The 21,115-nt window shown below is 47.9% G+C and overlaps 1 protein-coding gene across 8 annotated transcripts in view; it reads left to right on the top strand.

Moving 5' to 3' along the window:
• The window catches only part of PFKFB3 (6-phosphofructo-2-kinase/fructose-2,6-biphosphatase 3), a 47,183-nt gene extending 26,536 nt beyond the window's left edge, over positions 1-20,647 (top strand). For 3 of the 8 annotated variants that reach the window (XM_065847268.2, XM_065847253.2, XM_065847288.2), the window contains 16 exons: positions 4,427-4,552; positions 4,871-4,967; positions 5,871-5,937; positions 6,093-6,167; positions 6,367-6,423; positions 8,010-8,134; positions 8,865-9,072; positions 9,891-10,037; positions 10,416-10,520; positions 10,987-11,116; positions 11,699-11,761; positions 11,932-11,996; positions 13,520-13,690; positions 14,824-14,846; positions 16,756-16,806; positions 17,819-20,647. In XM_065847268.2, coding sequence (XP_065703340.1) covers positions 4,427-4,552; positions 4,871-4,967; positions 5,871-5,937; positions 6,093-6,167; positions 6,367-6,423; positions 8,010-8,134; positions 8,865-9,072; positions 9,891-10,037; positions 10,416-10,520; positions 10,987-11,116; positions 11,699-11,761; positions 11,932-11,996; positions 13,520-13,690; positions 14,824-14,846; positions 16,756-16,806; positions 17,819-17,825 — 1,517 coding nt within the window. In that variant the 3' untranslated portion in view covers positions 17,826-20,647. The other 5 variants (XM_065847259.2, XM_071803540.1, XM_065847297.2 and 2 more) reach the window with 5 other exon arrangements.
• The last annotated feature ends 468 nt before the right edge of the window (positions 20,648-21,115 follow it).

The raw sequence follows: 21,115 nt of genomic DNA, 5'->3' as shown, positions 1-21,115 counted from the left end.
TAAAACAAATAATGAATCATAATACAATGCCAAAGCTCAAGAGGCAGCTCTTTTAGCTCGCCCAACAGTTAGGCTGACAACCTGCCAGTTGTGCAACTCCACGTAACTCTAAATAAGCAGGACGGAGAGCCAGGATGGAGGAGGTGGCACTTTGCAGCCTGGCAAGGGGTGAAGTGGCTTGGGCAGTTGGGTGAATCAGTCTTTCCGAGGCTTTTCTTGAGCAGGCTTTTTTGTTTTTTGAAGTCCCTTCAGACGTTTATTTCCCTTGACCGGAAAGTTCTCCCTTTAAAAAATAAATAATAATATACCCTGTGGATTTGCCACATGTTGTTGCCCCACGGCTATGGGTCAGGCACATAGCAAGGGATGTCTGAACCCTGTGGCAGATGTTTGCACATGCAGCCTGTGCTTAGTAAGGGCAATTCTGCAGCAGAAGCTGCCGGGGAAATGGGCTTTTAGCAACAGGCTGAACATCTGGGTTGCCACAAGGCTTGGCTTTTAGAGGGGCAAAATATCTCCTGGTTTAATGCTTTGCAGATGTATCGGTTTAATCTGATTTTTCTCAGGGACTGACACCTTTTAAAGAAGTCCCTCGTGTATGCACAGAGCATCTCTTTTGCACCTTCATTCACCTGTTTCTTTAGAGAAGAGAAATTCCTGCTTGGCGGAAGAGAAACTTAACATAATATTAAGGCAGCAAGGGGCTTATTAATACCATAATGTGGCTTCTAATTATTTTTTCTCACGGTGGGAATGAGGCAAGCTGTGCACTATGAGAAGGGTGTTATTGTGCTTTTTTTTCTTCTATTTTAATGTGTTTTTTTTTTTTAAACTCGAGGTGGCTATTTTAAACTCGAGGTGCTATTAATTCCTCAGCAGCAACAAAGAGCAGAGCCACAAATCCATGTGGGAGCGGAGGTAAAAGAGAGACGTGGGGCTGATGTGGTCCCGGGCAGGGAGGAGGGAGTGGGAGCATCCCTGGGAGCATCCTCGGAAAGCTCCGGCTTGGCTGCTCCCCGCGTGTTGAAATAATTAGCCCGATTGTCCGCTTCCTCATCAACGGGAGGCTTGAATGGATGCGAAGCGATGCCTTCATCTGGCCTTTTGACGGCGATCCATTAAATTGCTGTCAAGCCGCACGTCTCTCACGTAGGGGCTGGGAAAGTCAAGTCGTCGCAGGCGGCTGGATGGGCAGAGCCAGGCGAGGGGAGGGGGGATGCTCGGGATGAAAGGGGATGCTGCTGCCTTTCTCATCGTTCCAGCTCGGCAGGCGAGGGTATGTGAAAATACGTCGGTGACGTGCATGCAAAACCACAGCTTGCACGTCGGCGGGGTGGTATCGGTTCCACGCGCGTGTATGTGATAAGGAGCGCAGAAGCGTGTTCCCGGTCCATTCGTGAGGGTGTCAGGGAGTTGCAATGGGAAGAAGCTGGAAAAGGGGAATGTTGAGATGAAGGTACAACACGTGGGGTGGGCTTGTAGGAGCAGCAGGCTAGTGGTGGCACTTCTCATGAGCAGACAGTAAAAACACCTGAAATGGGGAAGTGACTATTTTATCTAACCTTTTAGAGAAGCAAATTTCCTTCCCTTTGTTTTCTTCCTTCCACCCACTCTGATGAAGCACTACACTGACTTTCTAGCAGACAGAAGACACACGTGATGAGCTACTTATCAATATCCTGATTGAGCCTTTTGAAAGTCATCCCGGACCTTGACTTACCTGCGTAGATGTTGATAACAAGTAATGAATATGCACTGAAGTCACTGACAGCTTTTCAGCAGTGGTGAAAAGAAATGATGAATTAGGTCTTTGTGAAGCTCTGGGAGCAAAACACTGGTTTCTGTTACATCGCTGATGCAAAGTTTCCTGGAAGCTTTTGTGATTTAGCTGGGTTTGAGCTCAGGTTCCTGATAAAAAGCTGCACAGTTGATGCCCTGGTGTTTTTGCAGGTGCTTCCCAGGTCTGTCAACAGATACTTTTTCATGATCCAAGGGGAAGCTGGCTCTTTCCTTTGGCAGCGAGCCAAATTTGGGGGAGATTCCTCAGATACAGGTGTTTGACTCCTGCTGCACCCGCGTGTGCATCAGCTCTGGAACTGTCTCATCTCTCAGGAGCCAAACAGACATGAATAGTCCCAGTATTGTCCCCATCCTCTTGAATAGCTATTATTTTAATAGCCCTAAGTCGTCTTGTCTGCTGGCAGGTAGGGCAAGGAGTAATTACTTCGTTCAGATACTATTCCTTTCCCCCTCCCTTTATTTAATGTGTGGTTGGTTGTTGTGCAAAAAAAGATTTGCACCCGGGTCTTGGTTGAGAATGCGAGACTGTTAGAAAGGAAAAAGATATATTTTTCTGGATATGTTGCACAGCTGCCTTGGTACCCCAGTGTGTGAAATCAGCACTTGCTGCTGAAATTAGTGGGAGCTTTTGAAACGTGGCACTGGGGATGGAGGTCACACAAAGGGGGCAAATGTGAGGGCAGCTCCAGCCTGAGGAATGTGGAGTATTTAGGGGAAGAAAAAAACCAACAAACCTCTTTTAGGTAGTTTTCTCATGTCTTGCCTGCTGAGTCTGCTTTGAGATGGTCAAGCGCATGATGGGTGGCTCTTCACTGCCCTTCTGGTCACCAGTGCTGTAGCTCTTCCTCGTGATCTTAATTCAGTTTCTTTACCTGTTGGATTTTCTTGCTTTCTTAGGGTAGTAGGGAAATCCCATATGCTTCCCACACTCTCTTGGTCTCATCTCTCTCTTGGTTTGTTTGTCTTTCCTACATCTCTGCTGAGAAAACTCTACCTCAACACACCAGCCATCCCTGGGGAGCCCCTCGCATCCCCTCCCCAAACTGCTCTGCTGCCATCACCTGCTCCCACCTGCAGGCAGCTGGGACAGGCAGGTAGAGCTCTCGGCCCAGACCGTAATTAAGCTGTGTTTTTTATGTCTGCCACCAGCCTCTCACTCCCTGCATTCCTTTCCCGTGAGGTCTCTGGCCTCCCTGGGTGGATTGAAAGGTGGCTGAGAAATCCCCCGGCAGGTCTCGCCTATTGGGGCTGGTCTCTGCCTTTGCTGGGAGGGCCCTTGGTGTGTCGGGCTAATCCAAATTCCATTAGGCATTGTTAAGATCTTCCTTTCCCGTATTTTAAAGTGCTTGGCATTGTGCCTGGGCCTTTTCTGTGTGCAGCAGCATGTGAGAAGCAATTCTGCAGGGCAAGCCCTGGAGAGGAGCAGGGATGCTGCCATGGGACAGGGATGCTGCCACGTTACGTGGTCCATGTGGTCCAGATGGTACAGGCACATCCCGTGATGCTGGGACCAGGCTGTAGAGGACTAAAAATAATCTCAAACTGCTTTCCCAGTCCTGCAAGCTCAGCAATTTCCTCCAAACTCAACCAGGAATTTACTTTCTAAAGGATGAGTGAGGGGAGAAGTGATTCACCTGGGCAGCTTTGCAACTGATTTGTCTGTATTTTGACCATGCCATTTGAGTGAAGTGGTGAGGAGTTTCTCTTCCCTTGCCAAGTCATCACTAAGTGATGCCTCTGGATTTATTTCCAGTCATGGACTCTCTTTACAACAACAAAAAACCCCACCCAGCTTAAAACAGGTTTGTGAATAAAAAGGAATAAGTCACACTTACATATTAGCTTTTTGAATGCTGGTGGTTCTGTAGTCCTTTTTCCCCGCTTATCTTCAGACAAAACGGTTTGTTGGTTGCATGTATATCAGCTAAAAAACTAGCAAAAGGTTTTGGGAGGTGCTCTTTGCAGGTGAAGGTCAAGTCCTTGGGCATCCTCAAGGTTTTCACACAATCAGCCAAACCATGGAAATGGGAGGTTGTGTTTGCCATGTTGTTTCATTTGTTTTGTTTTTCCAAGTGGGGAAACTGAGGCACGGAGGTCCTGCAGGGAGCCTGGGCAGTTGCTGGTTTCTTGCCTGCTTTGCAGCCATCTCCTTGCCATGGCTGTCAGGCTGTGACTCCTGTTCCCTTGTTTGGGTTGCACCAGAGGGAATTTGGGTCAGTGTGACTTAGCTGGGGCAAGCGTGTCTCACTTGAAGCCACCTACCATGGCATCTGCTCTGACATGTGTTCATTCAGCAGATCCTATTGCAAAAATGAGTCGGTGGATTTGCCTGCTCAAGGTTTTGGTTGTCTCAGCTCATGAGAGGGGCGTAGAGATGATGGTGCATGGAGAGCAGAGGCTTTCCTCTAGCTGCTGACGGACTTATGGGAAGGCTGGGTCAAGAGCAACCTGATCTAGTTGAAGATGTCCCAGATCATTGCAGTGAGGTTGGACTAGATGACCTTGGAAGGTCCCTTCCAACCCAAACTATTTTATAATTCTAAGAGCAAGTGCCTTGTAGGGTTGATACAAGACATGTTAGAGGATTAACGGCTGCTCATGTTGTTCTTTTTCCTTCTCCTCATAGCCTGTGGGCCACAGCTTGCCAATTCCCCCACTGTGATAGTGATGGTTGGCCTCCCAGCCCGTGGGAAGACCTACATCTCCAAGAAGCTGACTCGCTACCTCAACTGGATTGGTGTTCCAACAAAAGGTGAGGCTTTTACTGGCTGCCTGAGGAACCATGAGGTCTGGTTCTCAGGAGTTGCTCCAGGTGCTCAGTGCCTTCAGGGTGGAACATAGTGGAAAATCTTTCCAAAATCTCATGGGCCAAATATCAACATCTTCCTATGGCTTCTGCTGCAGCCTAGGTTCTCCTTCACTTTGAAGACCAAGAGATGTCTCTGAGAGTTTTGCTCTACAGATGTCACTTCTTGGCCTGTTGCTAGAAAGCGTTATCTGCAGAAACTCCACAACTGAGCTGTGCTGATGCCTGCTGCTGGTTTTGATGGTCTTTGCCTTTTCCACACAGTTTTCAACGTGGGGGAATATCGCCGTGAGGCGGTGAAGCATTACAGCTCCTATGACTTCTTCCGCCCCGACAATGAGGAAGCCATGAAAGTCAGGAGGTAAGTGTGGGCATTATGTCTGTGCTTGCACTTGGGTCCCAGATGGGAGACAAAGGCCGTGGCTGGCAGCATGGTTACCCAACTTGTTTTGGGGGTAACGAGAAGGAAGGCTGTGCTCTAGCTTGAATTTTCGCTACCTGCCCAAGGAGGGCCTGACTTGGGCACCAAGAGCTGAAAATTGAAGCTGGACAGGCTTGGTAGCATCAGGGTCACCAATGCATCTTCCATCAGTGGTATCCTAAACTTAAGTTCAGGCTCAGTGATGTAGGGTATGAGGTCTGCCATGAGGTTTGGCCTTGGCTGCTTCATCTTCTTCATTTAGCCTGGAGAAAAGGAGGCTGAGGGGAGACCTTCTTGCTTTCTACAACAACCTGAAAGGAGGTTGTAGCAAGGAGGGGGATTGGTCCCTTCTCCAAAGTAACAAGCAATAGGATGAAAGGGAATGGCCTCAAGTTGCACTAAGGGAGGTTTAGATTGGGTATTAGGAACAATTTCTTCCTGGAAGGGCTGCTGGGCATTGGAACAGGCTGCTCAGGGCAGTGGTGGAGTCACCATCCCTGAAGGGGTTTAAAAGATGCATAGATCATGTTCTTAGGCACATGGTTTAGTGCCAGTGTTGGATTAATGGTTGAACTTGTGATCTTGAGGATCTCTTCCAACCAAAATGACTTTTATGGTTCTATCTACCATTGCTTCTGCTGTGGAGACCAGCATGCTGCTTGGCATGCATGGCTCTTTTATTTTTAACAGGCTAAGAGTGTCCTTCCTAAATGTCCCTGAGAGGGGGAGGAGGTGGTGAGGATGAGCTGCAAAGCCTGCCTTCCATTGTGGAGGTCCATGCGCTGGCTGCTGTGAGCATCCTCTGAAGACATCAGGACCACATGTTTCTCACCTCTTTTGCAGGCAATGTGCCCTGGCTGCCTTGAGGGACGTCAAGCTGTACCTGACGGAGGAGGCTGGCCAGATTGCGGTAAGCTCAGAGATGTGCTCCGCAGGGTTTGGCAGCAGTCCTGGTCCTGAAGGCGCTGTGCCCTGTGCAGTTTGCTCTGCAGTTCGTTCTCTGAGGGAAGGGCTCAGGAGGAAACCAGGCGTTCCTGGTGCTAATCAAAATCTTTGCTTTCAAAGGTTTTTGATGCCACCAATACCACACGGGAGAGGAGAGGGATGATCCTAAACTTTGCCAAAGAAAATGGGTTCAAGGTTGGTACCATCAGGGTTTGATAAAAAAAATGAAACTTCCCTTGTTCCTAATTCTGAGCTCTGGAGAAGGAAAGGATGGGAGTGGGATAGTGGGAGATCTCTCCAGTCAAGGAGGGAGGAGGTTGGGTTGAGCAAGGAGCTGGCTGAATGCTACAAACCTTATTGCTGGTCTTCAGGTGAGCTTTGTCTTGTTTTGCAGGTGTTCTTTATTGAATCTGTCTGCAATGATCCCACGGTAGTTGCCAGCAATGTTATGGTAAGCATGGAAACATCTTGCTTTTGTTTTCTCTTGTGAAGTATTTTCCACATGTTCTCAATCAGTTTCTTATCCGAAAGTCTTGATGGGGTTGGTTGAGGATTAGGGGATTATGATGTATTTGGCCTGGGATGAGAAAAGGGGCTGTTATCTCCCAGGATCCAGGGCCACCTGGAAGTAATGAAAATAAAAGTTGCTGTAGCCTTTCCCTGGTTCTCTTCCACGCTCACTGCATTTCTGTTTACCTGTAACTTGACATCAAGGAGAGAAGTGTATTGAAGATGCTTCGGTGACCTCCCTGAAGTCCCACTTTTTGGAAGCGATGAGTTGGAGAGCAGTCTGACTTGGTGTCTTCAGCCACATGCAGCTCCCCAAAATCTGTTGGGATCTGCTTTGAGAAGAATAGCAGTTCAGCTTAAAGATTTCTTGCCACTAGCTGAAGTCTTGTCTGGGACAAGCATCAAATGTTGCTTCCTGGCTCCTTTGGGAGCAATCTTTGATTTCCCACCAGCAGAAGTTCTTCCCCATTAAGCATGACTAGGGCAGGTAGATATTAATTGGTCTACCTATGCATGATTAACTTGAATGAACGTGTCCTGTCCTCCACTGAGCTCTGCTCCAGCCTTATCTCCGGTTGTACATCTGAACTTTGTGAGCTCTTTTATCGTGTCTGGGAATGTGTCACAGGATACTCAAAAGTCTGTGAGAAGGGCTGTTTAGCTTGAAGAACAGGAGGCTGAGGAGAGACCTTATCGCTGTCTACAACTACCTGAAAGGAGGTTTTAGCATGGGAAGGTGTTGGTCTGTTTTTCTACATAGCAAGTGATAGGACAAGAGGAAACGGCCTCAGGTTGTACCAGGGGAGAGTCAGATTAGATATTAGGAAAAATTTGTTGTTGGGCGTTTTTAGTTTTTTACCTTGGTTGTGTTACCCTGTTTATTTCAGGATTGCTTGTGAAGTTACTAACATGTGATGCTGCTTGTCAGACCTGAATCTTCAGGAAAAACAGCCTATTAGAGTAGTTTAGGCAGAACTTAGTCCATGAGGGCTCTGGATAATTCACATTGCCTATCTCTAGCATATTTCAGCTCAGTAGCTTGTAGCAAATAATCCACAGAAGGGAGTTGAATATTGTTACCCCGCTGCCTCAGATGGTGGACGGCCACATTAACCACAACCTCCTGGGAGCTTTATTCACTCAAAAGAACTAGAATAAGCATCTTGTTTAAGCTCATGCACTTTCCATCCCTGGCTCGAATTGTATAAAACTAATGTTTTTCTTTAGCCATGAAAGAAGCTCAGTTTCCCACTGTGTTGGGTGGTGAGGTGCTTCCCCAGCTCTTGGGAGAACAGGAGTGAACTTGTATGTATCTATACTAGTCATGAAATTGTTTATACCAGATTTTCTCACCTTCTGCTTACCTTTGGGTCTCGTTTGCTTCTTTTGTCTTATGATAAATGGTGACTAAAAAGTGGCTCAGCTGATAGCTGAATCTTGGCAGGACTTTGAAGTTTGAGATTAGTATGGTCTGCCTTGGAGAACTTCCTAACCTCTCCTTGCGTCATGTTTGCTCTCCTGCTGCAGGAAGTAAAATTGTCGAGCCCCGATTACCGGGACCGTAATTCAACTGATGCCATGGAGGACTTCATGAAGAGGATCAACTGTTATCAGGCCAGCTACCAGCCACTCGACCCTGATGACTATGACCGGTAAGAGACTTTTGGTGACTTCTGAACTGACTTGAATGCCTTTCTTTTCCCAGAAGAGGAGTAATGAAGTATGGAGCTGTATTTTATTTTGTCTTCAAATACATGAAAATTATATGGCCAAGCCTTGTCATGAATTTGGCTTCTTCCCTGAAAACAGTGATTTTCCCCAGTTCAGTGCCAGGGAACCAGGCACTGAAACCTTTCCAGGCTCTTCTGGGCTCAGAGACACTAGTTCTGCAGGTCTAAATACAAAGGGTTTGGTTTGAGTATTTCTGAGATGCTTTTGTCAGTTAAAGGAAGGATTGCTTGAACAGGCTCAAACCACAAGGTTGAGCAAGCCCTGTGGTTTCCATCTAGTTGCATGCCCTGGGAAGACCTTTGCTGTCCTTCATGACCATGCAGGCACCTCCCAGGCTTTCTACTGCTCACAGGTACATCCATGTGCCCTGTGTGGATTATCCCTGTGCTGGCAAGGAACGTGCTCCCTGCTAGTCTTGTTTAATCCTCTTTACTGCTGCAAGGAGGAATGGCGATTACAGTGGTGTTACTTAGCTCTTTATGAATGACTGCTACCTGTTGGTTTCCAGTTGAAAATAGCCTGTGGGAAATCCTTTTAGCTGGGTGATTATGTTGACTGAGATACCTCACAAGGCTCTTTTTCAAGAATGGTGTTTCTTTCTTTCTGCTTTCCCCACTGGCAACCCCCTCATCTTTGCTGTGCTTTTCCTAGGGAGCTTTCTCTCATCAAAGTCATCGACGTTGGCCGGCGGTTCTTGGTCAACAGGGTTCAGGATCACATCCAGAGCAGAATCGTTTACTACCTGATGAACATTCATGTCCAGCCCCGCACTATCTATCTCTGTCGGCATGGTGAGAGTGAGTTCAACCTCAAGGGGAAGATTGGAGGTGACTCGGGCCTCTCCAACAGGGGCAAGAAGGTAAGGGGGAAGGGAATAGTCCCCTGTGGCTTCTGGGGGTGATTTGGCTATAGCAGATGCTGTGCACTGGGTTATGTATATATTTGATGACAGCTGGGGTGCCCAGAGGATCCATCTATAGGACTGGTTAAATTTGGGCTCGGGCATGGCCTCAAAACAAGACTTTCCAGCCATCTACGTTGCATGTAGTTAGAGGTTAAAAGAGTTGAGCATCAGAAATCTCTAGGAAAGGGTTGAGTATCTTCACAGAGTTCTTTCAGACCTTGCACAGGCAGGTCAGGATGTAGAATAGGAGGACTGCTGTCATCCTTCAGAAGGGATGGCCAACTCTGAGGGTGCTTTCAGATCACTCACTTCCTGATTCTTCAAAGATATCGTCAAACGCACTGCTTCAGGCAGGGTTAATAGCTGATTTGGCTTGCCAGACCATTTTGAAGTCCAAATGGATTCATTTGAGGTGTGACTAATATAAAGGACTACAGGATACATCAGTTTAGCTCTATGACAAGCAGAGCTGTGGTTATGAGTGGCCAAGGATCTTCCACGGCATTATAGCAGAGCCCAGGTCGTGCTGTTTCTTGGATGCTGACATTGTTCCTCGATGGCATTAGGTTGCTGCTTTCTCCCTGTTCTCATAGCCCTTGTAGCTTCTGGGGATCAATGCATGTGTGGCTGCTCTTCTTCAGAGCAGAAGGCCAACCCAACTGTCTCTGGAAGGCAAAAGAGGTCCTGGAGAAGGCAACATTTACTGGGAAGCAGGGGATAAGGCCCATTGGGAAGCTGTGGATTAGGAATCAACCTTTTTTTATGTCCCACAGTTTGCATTTGCACTGAACAAGTTTGTTGAGGAGCAGAACCTGAAGGACCTCAAAGTCTGGACCAGCCAACTAAAGAGGACAATCCAGACGGCAGAAGCTCTCCAACTGCCTTACGAGCAGTGGAAGGCACTCAATGAAATAGATGCTGTAAGTATCTTTGATTGCAATGTGAACAGCTGGGTCAGGCTGATTCCTACTTGGGAAAGACTGGTGCTATCACCCTCTCTGCCACTTTTGCCTAAATCTCACTTTTTGAGGGGAAGTTTTCCCACAGAGTGGGAAAAGGTACATTTTCTGCTGCAGTACTCACAGCTTGGCTTCTGATCTTAGCACTACCTTGTGCAGATGCCTTGAGCTGTTGTCTTGAATGAGTAGATTAGAACAATAATTTTGCTTGGAAACACTCTGTAGCTGACTACTCAGGATTATAGACGATTGCTTTGGAGAAGGTTTTGCATGTTGGATGTGCTGATGCTTTTTGACTTGAGCATGTCCATTAACCTCAAGGATGTCCTGTTCTACCAGGGTGTGTGTGAAGAAATGACATATGAAGAAATCAGAGAGCAGCATCCAGACGAATTTGTTTTACGTGATCAGGATAAATATTACTACCGCTATCCTTCTGGGGAGGTAGGTCTGCAAAGAGGCCTTCACTCTACTTTGAACCTCGTGCTTTAAACATGGCATTCTTCTTGTTTCCATGCTGTCCTCTACTCTCAGCAAGGGAGCAGCAAGTGTTCCAAGAAACTGGAATCAGGAAAAGTCAGGACTCCCATTTATCTTTTGCATTGAGCTGTTGTGAAACTGGTAGTGAAGATCTCATTAAGAAACATATGGCTTAATGATAGTCCATCTGACTTGACAGCAAACTAGTAGGATGACTTCTTTCTCCTCTGACCACAAGTAGCTGCTTTCTAGAGTAACCTGAAGATGAGGCTTTGTTGAACTTTGCTTGTTTTTGGCAGTAATTATGTTGGTTTAATTTAGTCAAGGGCATGAAATCAATAGATGGAACAAGACAAGGAATGCTGTTTCTTGTGAGGTGCTTGTTTTCCTCATTCTATGCCAATATCTCCCTTCCCTCCTTCTGTTTTAGTCCTACCAAGATCTGGTGCAGCGCCTAGAGCCGGTCATCATGGAGCTGGAGAGGCAAGAGAACGTCCTTGTGATCTGTCACCAGGCTGTCATGCGCTGTCTCCTGGCATACTTCCTGGACAAGAGTGCAGGTGAGCTCCCTGTCACTGGGAAGTGGATTGATCCTGATGGAGGAGGGATGATAGATCTGAGGAGATAAGAGGTGTGTTCAGGTCCATGCAGGGCCTAGAGCATGCATCTCTTTGGTGTGGGATGGCCTTAGTTTTTGAGAATGTTTAAGCCTGCTTATGGGGAGAGGGTAGGACAGGCAGAGAGAGCTGGGGGTGTTCAGCCTGGAGAAGAGAAGGCTCTGGGTAGACATTATTGTGGCCTTTCCGTACTTAAAAGTGGCTAATAAGAAAGATGGGGACAGTCTTAGCAGGACCTGTTGTGGTAGGATTAGGGTTGATGGTTTGAAACTAAAGGAGGGGAGATTCAGGTTGGACACAAGGAAGAAATTTTTTACACTGAGGGTGGTGAGAGCCTGGCCCAGGTTGGCCAGAGAGGTGGTGGATGAACCATCCCTGGAGACATCCCAGGCCAGGCTGGACGGGGCTCTGAGCAACCTGAGCTGGTGAAGATGTCCCTGCTCATGGCAGGGGTGGCACTGGATGAGCTTCCAACCTAAACCATTTTATGATTCTATGAACCTTCCTGCTTTGCTTTCTCTGCAGATGAAATGCCCTACCTGAAATGTCCCCTTCACACAGTGTTGAAGCTGACCCCGGTGGCCTATGGTAAGTGGGGTCTTTCTATTAAACACACCAAGGGGTTTGACTTGTACATCCTCTTGAATCCAGGCTGCCTCTGGGACAAGAACCAGGGTCTGGGGTTGAGCACTTCATAGCATCCTGTACCCGCTGGGTTTGCTGATGGCCTCTTCGTCTCCTTGTGCTCCTTTCTGCAGGTTGCCGGGTGGAGTCCATCTCGCTGAACATCGAAGCCGTCAACACCCACAGGGAACGGCCAGAGGTGAGTGTTGCTTTTCTTCAGAGCCATCCCTTGGTGTCCCCCTCCTGTCCCCTACGGTCAGCCAGCAGCAAGGGTGCCCAGGTTGCGTGTGGGATGATTGCTCAGCTTAGATGCTCAGAGTGCTGGTGGAGGACTGGAGCATCAGATGGATTCTTGCTCTGCAAAGATGTGGCTGGTCAATGGTTTTCTGAGGGGAAAACAACTATTGCATGTGCCTGTTTGCCCAGATTAATGCTGGCCCAGGGAAAGCTCCTCCCTGGTCTTTAACTCTCACCTGTGCAGTTATCTGCACATCTGAACAGGGAGTGGAGCCATGGATGGAGAAGGTGACTTCTTCCGGGTCTCCCAAGTGTCTGGCAGAGCCTGGACTCAACACCTTGCCCAGCATCTCCTGCCTTTGTAGATTTTTTTCTCGTTTTTTTTTCTCCTGGTGTGCCCACAGCTCCTGGTGTGGCTACCAGAGTGCCGTTCTGTAGGATGGGAGGTGGTGGTGCTGGTTTGGGGATGCTGTGGCAAGGAGACTCCTTGCATGGCGGTCAGCCGCCATAAGGTCAGAGCTATCTGCCCTGTGCTCCACCAGGAGCTCAGAGGTCAGAACAGGGGGATACCAGTTCAGTGTTGGGGCTGGGTGGCCACCCAAGGGGGACGTCCGGGACCCTGGCAGTGCCCATGTCCCAGCCGCTGGGACCTCTCTGACTTGTGTGTAGCGATGCTGGAGCCCATCTGGATGTTGGATGGTCAGAGCCATCCCTTTTTGTCCCATATCTCCCATCCTTTACTTCCCAACCTCAGCAGGTGGCTCCATCAGAGCCACCTCTCCCTCCCCATGGTTCTAGGTGGGGAAGCTGGTCCTTCCTCCCCCACCATGGGGGCAATCTGTCCTCCTCCACCACCCTTGTTAAGGATGGTGGGAGAGCTGTGAGATGCGGGTAGGACCAAGACACTTGCGAAGCACTTGGGTCCCTCTGCTCTGCTGTGCAGGTGCTGCCCCCTCCATCCCACCTCGCTTGAGTTGGAGCTTGTCGTGATGCCGACCCTCGCTGGCTGTTCTGCCCCAACCTCCCCTTCCCAAATCTTCCGTAACACCCCAGGCTGGCTCGTCTTCCCTCTTCTTGCTTTCACACCCCTCCCTGGGTTGGAGGGGCTGGCTTCATGGAGAAGACCCGTGGGTGCCTCTTTCTGTTGCACAGAGTCATGGCTTTTGATTACTGCTATGTTTTTTTAGCAATTAGAGAAGGTTTGTCTCATTTCTGAGTGCAGGACCTTTAATTTTTTTTCCTTTCCCTTCTTGGGAAATCAAACTGTGTTCTTTAAAGTTTTGCTTTAGGCTTTTTTGTGGTGTCCAGAGCCTTTCAATTTATCCTTTGCACATTGACAGTGACTGGGGAAAAACAGAGGCTGCTTTAAGAAACAAAAAAACCCAAACCAATCTGCTTTTTTTTTTTTTCTTTATAACTGTCTCCTTCTTCCCTTTATTTTATTTTTATTTACTTTTATTTTTTCTTTGTCTCACTCTAATTTAGGAAGCAAAGAAGGGACCTAACCCGCTCATGAGACGTAATAGCGTTACCCCTCTAGCAAGCCCAGAGCCCACCAAAAAGCCTCGCATCAACAGCTTTGAGGAGCATGTGGCTGTTTCTTCTGCCCTGCCAGGCTGTGTTCCTCAGGAAGTGCCCACGCAGCTGCCGGGACAAGTTAGTTGAACTATTTTTTTTTTCCTTTGTTTTTTTCTTTTTTTTCTGTTATTATTCTTGTTGTTTTATTGTTTGTCCTCCTGTCGCTCCTGAAGCTGGCCAACGGCTTGCACTTGTCGCAACCTGTGCTGCTGTCTCTGAGATGCGCCTTTCTCACGTGGCTCCTGTCCCTCCCTGCCTTGGGTTGGTTTTGGGAGCACTCGGCAAAGGGTTGGTGTCAGTCCTCTCTTGGGTTTTGAGAGCGTCGTAAACTTCCCCCGGAGTTGTGTTGATTTTAGTGCCTTAACCATCTGGCATCGTGGTGTCAACCTCCTGAGGAGATGCATCTCTAGGGTGCTCAGGACCAAAGGGCTCCTGCTTTTCCCCTGGATGTGCTCAGCTCTGATGTAGACCTGGGCATTATAATTAAGCACATGTTCTTGTGCTTCCCTCAAGAAGTAGCTGCCAAGACCCATCTTTGACTGGAGGGGTCTCCTCCTTCTTGGAGCAATAGGCAAAATGGACCAAAAATTGAGCAGAAGCCTCTTGGCGTGATGAACCTGGTTACCTTCTGCAGCCCTGGGGGAAACCCTGTGCATAGCTGCCATGATGCTCATGTGTCCTCTCCTCTTTCACCCACCCAGGACGGGATGTAGAAAGAAAGACATTGTCACACACTTCTCCAGGGACAAAACCCCCATCCCTGTGCTCATCAAGGGGCTGGGATGGTACTGGAGAAGCTGTGTAGATATATAGGAGCCCCTTTCACTCTGCTGCCCTACGCACCAGCTGTCTGTTGGATCTCACTGTCTTGCTCAGCCCCTTTTTGCGTTGTCTTGTGTTGTCTGGTGTCCTCTCACCCCTCCTTGGCCAGGCTCTGGGCAGGTTAGGAAGGGTGCCATGCTCCTTCAAATGCTCTGCTTGGTGGCCCCTCCGCATGAGCTTTCCCACCCCAGCAAGCATGGAGCAGGACAACTCCGTCTGTCTTTCAGCTTTTGAGGTTCTGCTTGGGTTGGTCTTCTAACAAACCCTCTGCCAGCTTCGGGTTTGGAAGCTCTTGCTGTTCGATTGCCTCTCTGTGCTGTCTGGTGTCCTCTACCCGTTCTTGCGCGGCGTTACTGACACCTCTTTCCATTCTCTCTATCTCTCTGCAGCCTTTACTAGGGAAGGCATGCCTGTAAGTACCTTCTTGCGTCTTATTCTCCCCTCTCGCCCCCTTCCCATGTCTCTTGCCATCCCACTGGTTGTTTTGTTGTTGCTGTGAAACCCGGCTGGGGCAGGGACATCTTGGAGTTAATATTTGTGTGTGTGGGATTTGGATATGTCCTACTTAGGAAAGGTAAAGAGGAGGCTATGGATGATGCTTTGTCCAACCCCTAAGTATCCTAGCTTGGTTAAATGCCCCAATTTTGTTAAGAAATGAAGCAAATCATCGTTTGTCCTCTGTCTGAGGAGGAATCGGGGAATTTAGACAGTCATGGGGTGGGAGATGCTGTTGGGTTTTCCTGGAGTTCTCCTCTGGCAGCACATTTTAGTGTAGGTCGTAGACCCAGGTGGTCTGTCTTCCCAGGGGCTCTGAGTTGTGTTTAAGAGTGATGGTACGAGAGATGTATCTGAGAAGGTTCTGACCTCAGCCCCCAACAGGTTTTTATCACCTATATGGGATCGGGAGTGTTTTTTCTGGAGATGAACTGGTTCTGGATCCTGGCATGCAAACCTCTGTTTCAGGAACAGTCTGCCTAAATGTCTCGGACAGAGTAAATATATGGATATTGTCCTCTAGCTCTAAGAAAGTAAGGTGCCTAGAGTGTTTAATTGCGCTAATTATGAATAATACATTCTTCAAGAGTTTGAATGCTGTTAGATCCTTGTGTAATAAGGGTAGGACAGCTTCTGGATAAATTTGAAGCCTTTGGACTTCATTTGTGCTACATCATTAAGAGAGCTGCAGTTGTTGGAAGCTGTGACCAAATGTTGTCTTGAAGACCAGGGAGACTTTGGGGCTGGGGGAATGCTCAGGGGTCTTATACAGTTCAAATCAGCATCCCTGTCCTGGTTGGTTTTGTGGGCTTGAAGATTGGGGGGAATCTGCTGTAACATGTCCAAGCCTCAGCCCTGCTTGCCCATAACAGCTGTTGAACCTCACGTTTCTTCCCCTTCTAGAGAAATGTTTTGGGTTTTTATTTTTTGTTTTGAGAAAAGGGGAGTTAGGAAAGTCAGACTTGGCTTTGCTCAAGGATAGGTTGAGAAAGACCATCACCATGCTCACGCTTCTGCCCAGAGGTTGAGTTGTTCAGCATGGCCTGCATGTCTGTGCTCCTTCCCTTGCTGCTCATGGACACAAAAGCCCCTGATGAAGTGCTTGGTCTTCTTGGGTTGCTTTGACAGCATTTTTGGTTTTGTCTGTCCCTCCATCCACTTTGTTCCCTCATCCATGTTGTAATTAGAAGCACTGCATGCCTCAGTGCTGGCTGGGACACTGAAAACAAGCTCTGATGTTGAGTTTGGGAGATGCCTGCATTAAGTTTGGCTAGATGAGGAGCTCTGCTGGAGCAGGCAGTGATGGTACCCATCCCAGCTGCAGGCTGGCAGCATCAAGTTTAAAAACTCCAGCTGCTGGGAGCCTGCCTCCACCTACTGGTGTGGGACTTAAAGGCTGCTTTTGATGGAGCAAAGACACCTCAAACCATAGTCTTGGTGTCAGTACCTCTCTTGGAGGCTGTTGCCTCATGTACATGGCATCTGGTCCTCACTATGCCCCACCACAACCTATATGGGGTCAGGGGAAGTGGAAGGTACCTCCTTCCCAATTTTCAACATGGGACTTGGTTGGCAGTGGGTGCTCTGTTAAATCAGCCCTCGCCATTGGGGTCTTGACCCCCAACCAGGAGGACCAGAAGACACCTGGATAGGATGAGGACATCACTGTGTACCTAAGAGTCCTCGTGGTTATGGGATCTAGCTGTTGTGGGAGCACATGAAGTAATGATTTCTTTTCCTTTTGCTTGGTTTGTGATCCAAAGTGCACTTTTTAACAACGACCTGATCCCTTCCCTTCTTCTCCCCTTCACTTTTCATGCTTAAAGACGACCCGTTTGTCACTTTCTCAAAGTTTTCTCTTTGCTAATATTTCCAAGGTAAACGGCTGTGGTGCATGTGGCTTTTCCTAACCCTCCTCCTGTCTCCTTAGATAACAGAGAGAACAGCTTGGCCTGCTCTGCCTTGTAGCCTGACCGGGAGTCCTGGTGCTTGTAAGAGGCAGTTTAGGTAGTCAAAACAAAACAAAAAAAAAGGAAGCGAGAAAAACCTTCCTAGTTGTTTCCTAGTCCTTTTTTCCCCCACCTGGTTTCGTGCAGTTTTGTGAGTTGGGAAATGTCCTTGTTGTGGTCATCTCCCCTTGGGTTTCTCCTCTAGTGGATGTCCTCCTCCTCCAGCCACCACTCTCGGGGCTGGTCCTGCTTGTGTTTAGCTGGTTGTCTCTGGTTTTGTGGTTCTCACTGTGTGCTGGTGGGTGCCTAATGTTGCTACCCCATGCCAAGGCTGTGTCTGAAGGAGCTCTGGGGTCCATGAAACCTCATGTGGGGCATCACTGGGGGACTGAGTGCTCCTGCCATGCTGCTGAAGGGTGGCTGGTGTCCTCATGCCAGCTCCTTGGCATGGCCAGTGGGAGCTGCATCATCTTGGCAGTGCCAAGGATGGACAAATGGTGACCTCCTTAGTAGACAGGAGGACTCTGCCCAACCTCAAGGGGAGCAAGACAGAGATGGCTAATTTGGTTCCTTGAATAAACACCATGGTCCCCTGTGACCTTTCCTTTCATGGACCAAAGAGCAGCTTCAGAAGTGCAGACTGGATGGGAGAGTTGTCTTGGTTTTAGCTCTGTTTTTAGGGATATCTGTTGAATTCCCACCCTGTAATTAGAGGCATGCTTGAGGGGACGGCTGTGGGTAGCAAGTCAGCGCATCCCCCCCACCTCTCTCCTTGGGTGGACAGTGTCTTCTCCTCTGTGGTGGATGCTTTCATAGTGACCCGTGCAGTGGCTTTCTGTTAACTCCCCTGTCCCCTTCTTGATGTGCATGTAGAAGATGCTGTTGGGATGGGGTCCAGCCTGACCACAACCCCCAACCCTGGTCCTTCCTCTCATTACAGAACATGAACAACTCACAGAAGCCATCGTGACTCCATGGGCGCTGTTGCGAGGCCACCAGCGACGTCGTTGGCGACGCCAGCTTCCCATCCCATCGCCATTTCCAAAGCTTGCTTACAAACTGGTCTCTCTCCCATCTGCGGCGAGGTCGACCCTCGGCTGCTTCTACCCACGCCTGTTCATCTGCAAACTGCTCTGCTGAAGTGGGGAGAGATGCAGGAGAGCGGAGGAGAGGAGCTGAGCTCCACAGGGTCACCACCAGATCTTTAGGCTGCGGCATTTGCTCTCCGCTCCGGCGTCACGTTAGATCGTAGCAAGCTGTAAAGTGCTTCTAGCGCACAGGAGCTTAATTTTCTTCCTCTGTAAGCGGTTTTGATCTCCTTTTGTATAGATGATTGGTACCCATCCAGCTGTGGGTGGGGTGTATATATGTGGATGGTGCGGGGTTAGCAGAGAAATGGGGGAAGTGGGAGGGAAGCAAAGGGGTTTTGCATTTTTTTTTTAATTATTATTATTAATTACTTCTCAAGAAAAACCCTGATGTGCTGTGTTTGCAGTCCTTTACCCATGCTACAGCCTCTCGCACACACTAACCCAGCTCATCCAGGCCCATAAGCCGAGGCAGTTGTGTGAAGTCCTTTACAGCAAAAACTGCTGGGTTTAACCAAAAAAAGACCCAAAAACATTCTCTCCTTTTTTTTTTCCTTTTAATCAATACACCTAAAAGGGGCTTGAAGAGAATGTAGATCTGCTTCTAAACCTGGTCACGAGCTGCCTTTTAGTGTAGGAGAAGCCATGGTGATGCTTTCACCTCGGGTGATGCTCTCATCTCAAGGAGTGCCCAGGGATGGCCTGAGTTCAGATGTGTGTCAATTTTCTGGGGAGACTGAGCACCGGTTGAGGTGCTGTGCCAGTACTTCATCTCCCCTTTCCTCTTCCTTGGAGGAAAGTGGAGATTTTTTTGGGGGGGAGGTTGGAATCCCTGCATCATCGCAGGATTTAATAGTTAGACAGGATGTATTTTGCAGACACACGTCTTGTGGAGGTGGCCAGAGGTCTGGCTGGGATGCAGGAGTCCCTCTGTGGCTGCAAAAAGCCACAAGAAGGGACCGTTTTGTCTGTTTTCTCTCTTTTTTTGTTGTTTTTAATTTAATATATATACATGCACACATAAATGTGTGTATATGTGTATACCTAGAAACCGCTTGGTTTTTGCACTTTATTTGTGGCAAGAGCATAACTATTTTATTTTTCAAGTCATGCCCCTTGACAGGGGAAGCCTGAACGCAGGCAACTTTATGTTTTATTTTGCATGCTGGAAAGCTGGGACTACAAAAACCCAGTAGTTACAGCATTCGAGGTGTGTGTGCAGGGGGGGGAAACAAGGCGAGGTCCTGACTTAGACCATCAGCCAACTCCCAGGGGTTTGATATGCAAGATCCCTTCTTGGCACCTGTCCCGGGCTGCGAGACAGCGGATAAAAATGGCAATTAACCACTATTGCTTTGTGCAAAAGTCTGTGGATTTTTAATTTTTGGGGGTTTATTTTTTTATTTTTCAGGGGTTTGGTTTGTTTTTCCCACTCTGCGGCACCTTCTCCATCTTGTGTAACTACATCCCTACAGATGGGAGCAGAGAGGTTTAGGGGGGAAATCGATTATTTTTTTAATATATATTTTGTGTGCTTTTTTGGGGGGGTTTGGTCTGTTTTTCCTTTGGGAAAAGGCGAACCACAGTGCCTAGCGCTTCAGCCTTGTGCAACCGAGTACGTGCTCGGAGCGGCACCGATGCCAGGAAGGGACTGAGACCACATTCGGTCCATATCCGACCGAGAGAGACATTCTCAGTGTTGCCCTGCCTGTGTGAGCTTGTTCATATGTATTATATTCCTGTACAGATGAAACAAAGAATGCTTCCCCCCTTTTTTATTTTAATAACTGCATTAAAAACAAACTTGGTTGACATCTGCCCTTTTGGTTTCTCTGAGTTTAAGAAAAAAATCCACATGAATATTTGGGGAAGGCAAGTCACTTGTCTTTTCAGCCTCCTTCCTGGGGAGAGTTATCTTTCTCCTCCTGCTATGAAAAGATAAGCCTGCAGAGACGAACATGACGTTTGGCTGCCCCACGATCAATCCTGTAAACATGTAATTCTGCAGATGTTTTGGCATGTATTTATGTGTGTGTGTATATACATATATATAAATATATATATAAATCAAGCAGCAAAAAAAAAACTTAATGACCCTAAACTTTCTACCCTTGGCAATAACAGAAGTCTTAGTAGGTCCTACAAAAAAGGTGAAATTTGAACCTGGCTTTTTTTCCAGTGAGGGCAGAATTGGTCTCTGAGCAGCAGAGGGGTTCTCTCATGCTGGTGGGGGTGGTGATAGGTGGGATGGTGTCAGCCCCATCCCATTGTGCTGCCCCAAAATATCACTGCCCATTGTTTTTGGTTAACGGGGCCAAGGACCGGGCAGTGATGCTGCAGCCAAGGCGGGTGGGGAGAGGGGACTTGTTGAACCACACCAATGATTTCTTCCCTCCCCCTCATTTCTTTTTTTCCTGGTTTAGTTTTTTCCTTTGTGATACTTGAATTTTTTTTTAATAGCAAAGCGCTCTTTATTTATTTAATGCATACTGCAAAGCTTGGAGAGAAGGGTAGTTACTTGGGTTTTATTTTTTTGGATTTGTGGTATGTTAAGTGTTCTGTATATACACCTGGAATAATTGCCTGATACGAAGCTGTGCCAGCTTAAAAACAGGGTATGCCTTTCAGAAATTTGTATATTTTGCAGTTGCTGGACCAATAAAATATCTTGTTGAAATACAGACATGACCTGGTTCTTCCTTGTGTTAGTGATTATGCTCTCAGGTTTGTCTTGTGTGCAGCTTGATGACACCAAGGGTGACCATGTCCATACAGTTCTTGTCTGTGAGAGAAACCTTTTGGATCCCAGGGCTTGATCCTTTTTTTTCTGACCATGTTGCAGCAATTTTAAAGTTTTGGTGAGTGAAGATCTCATCAATGGAGCTGGGTGTCATTTCTCCAATGGAGGGTTGACACCCACTTAGGACCAGCTCTACATCCTACATCACTTTTGAGTACAAAGGTGATGTGCTGGAGTATGTCCTGCCTAGATCTTCATCTAAGCTACAAGTTAGGCTGGACTAGCCACTTCTTCAGACCTGGTACAGTTCTTGAAACCAAATACCTGCTTAAAATTACTTGGTTCTAAATGAAACCAAAGGGCTGGACAAGAGCTGTCCTATGAGATGATGGTTGTCTTTGCCCTGAAG

The sequence above is a fragment of the Patagioenas fasciata genome, chromosome 1, assembly GCF_037038585.1.
Source record: "Patagioenas fasciata isolate bPatFas1 chromosome 1, bPatFas1.hap1, whole genome shotgun sequence".
NCBI lineage: Eukaryota > Metazoa > Chordata > Aves > Columbiformes > Columbidae > Patagioenas > Patagioenas fasciata.
This window is presented reverse-complemented; position numbering and strand designations above follow the sequence as displayed.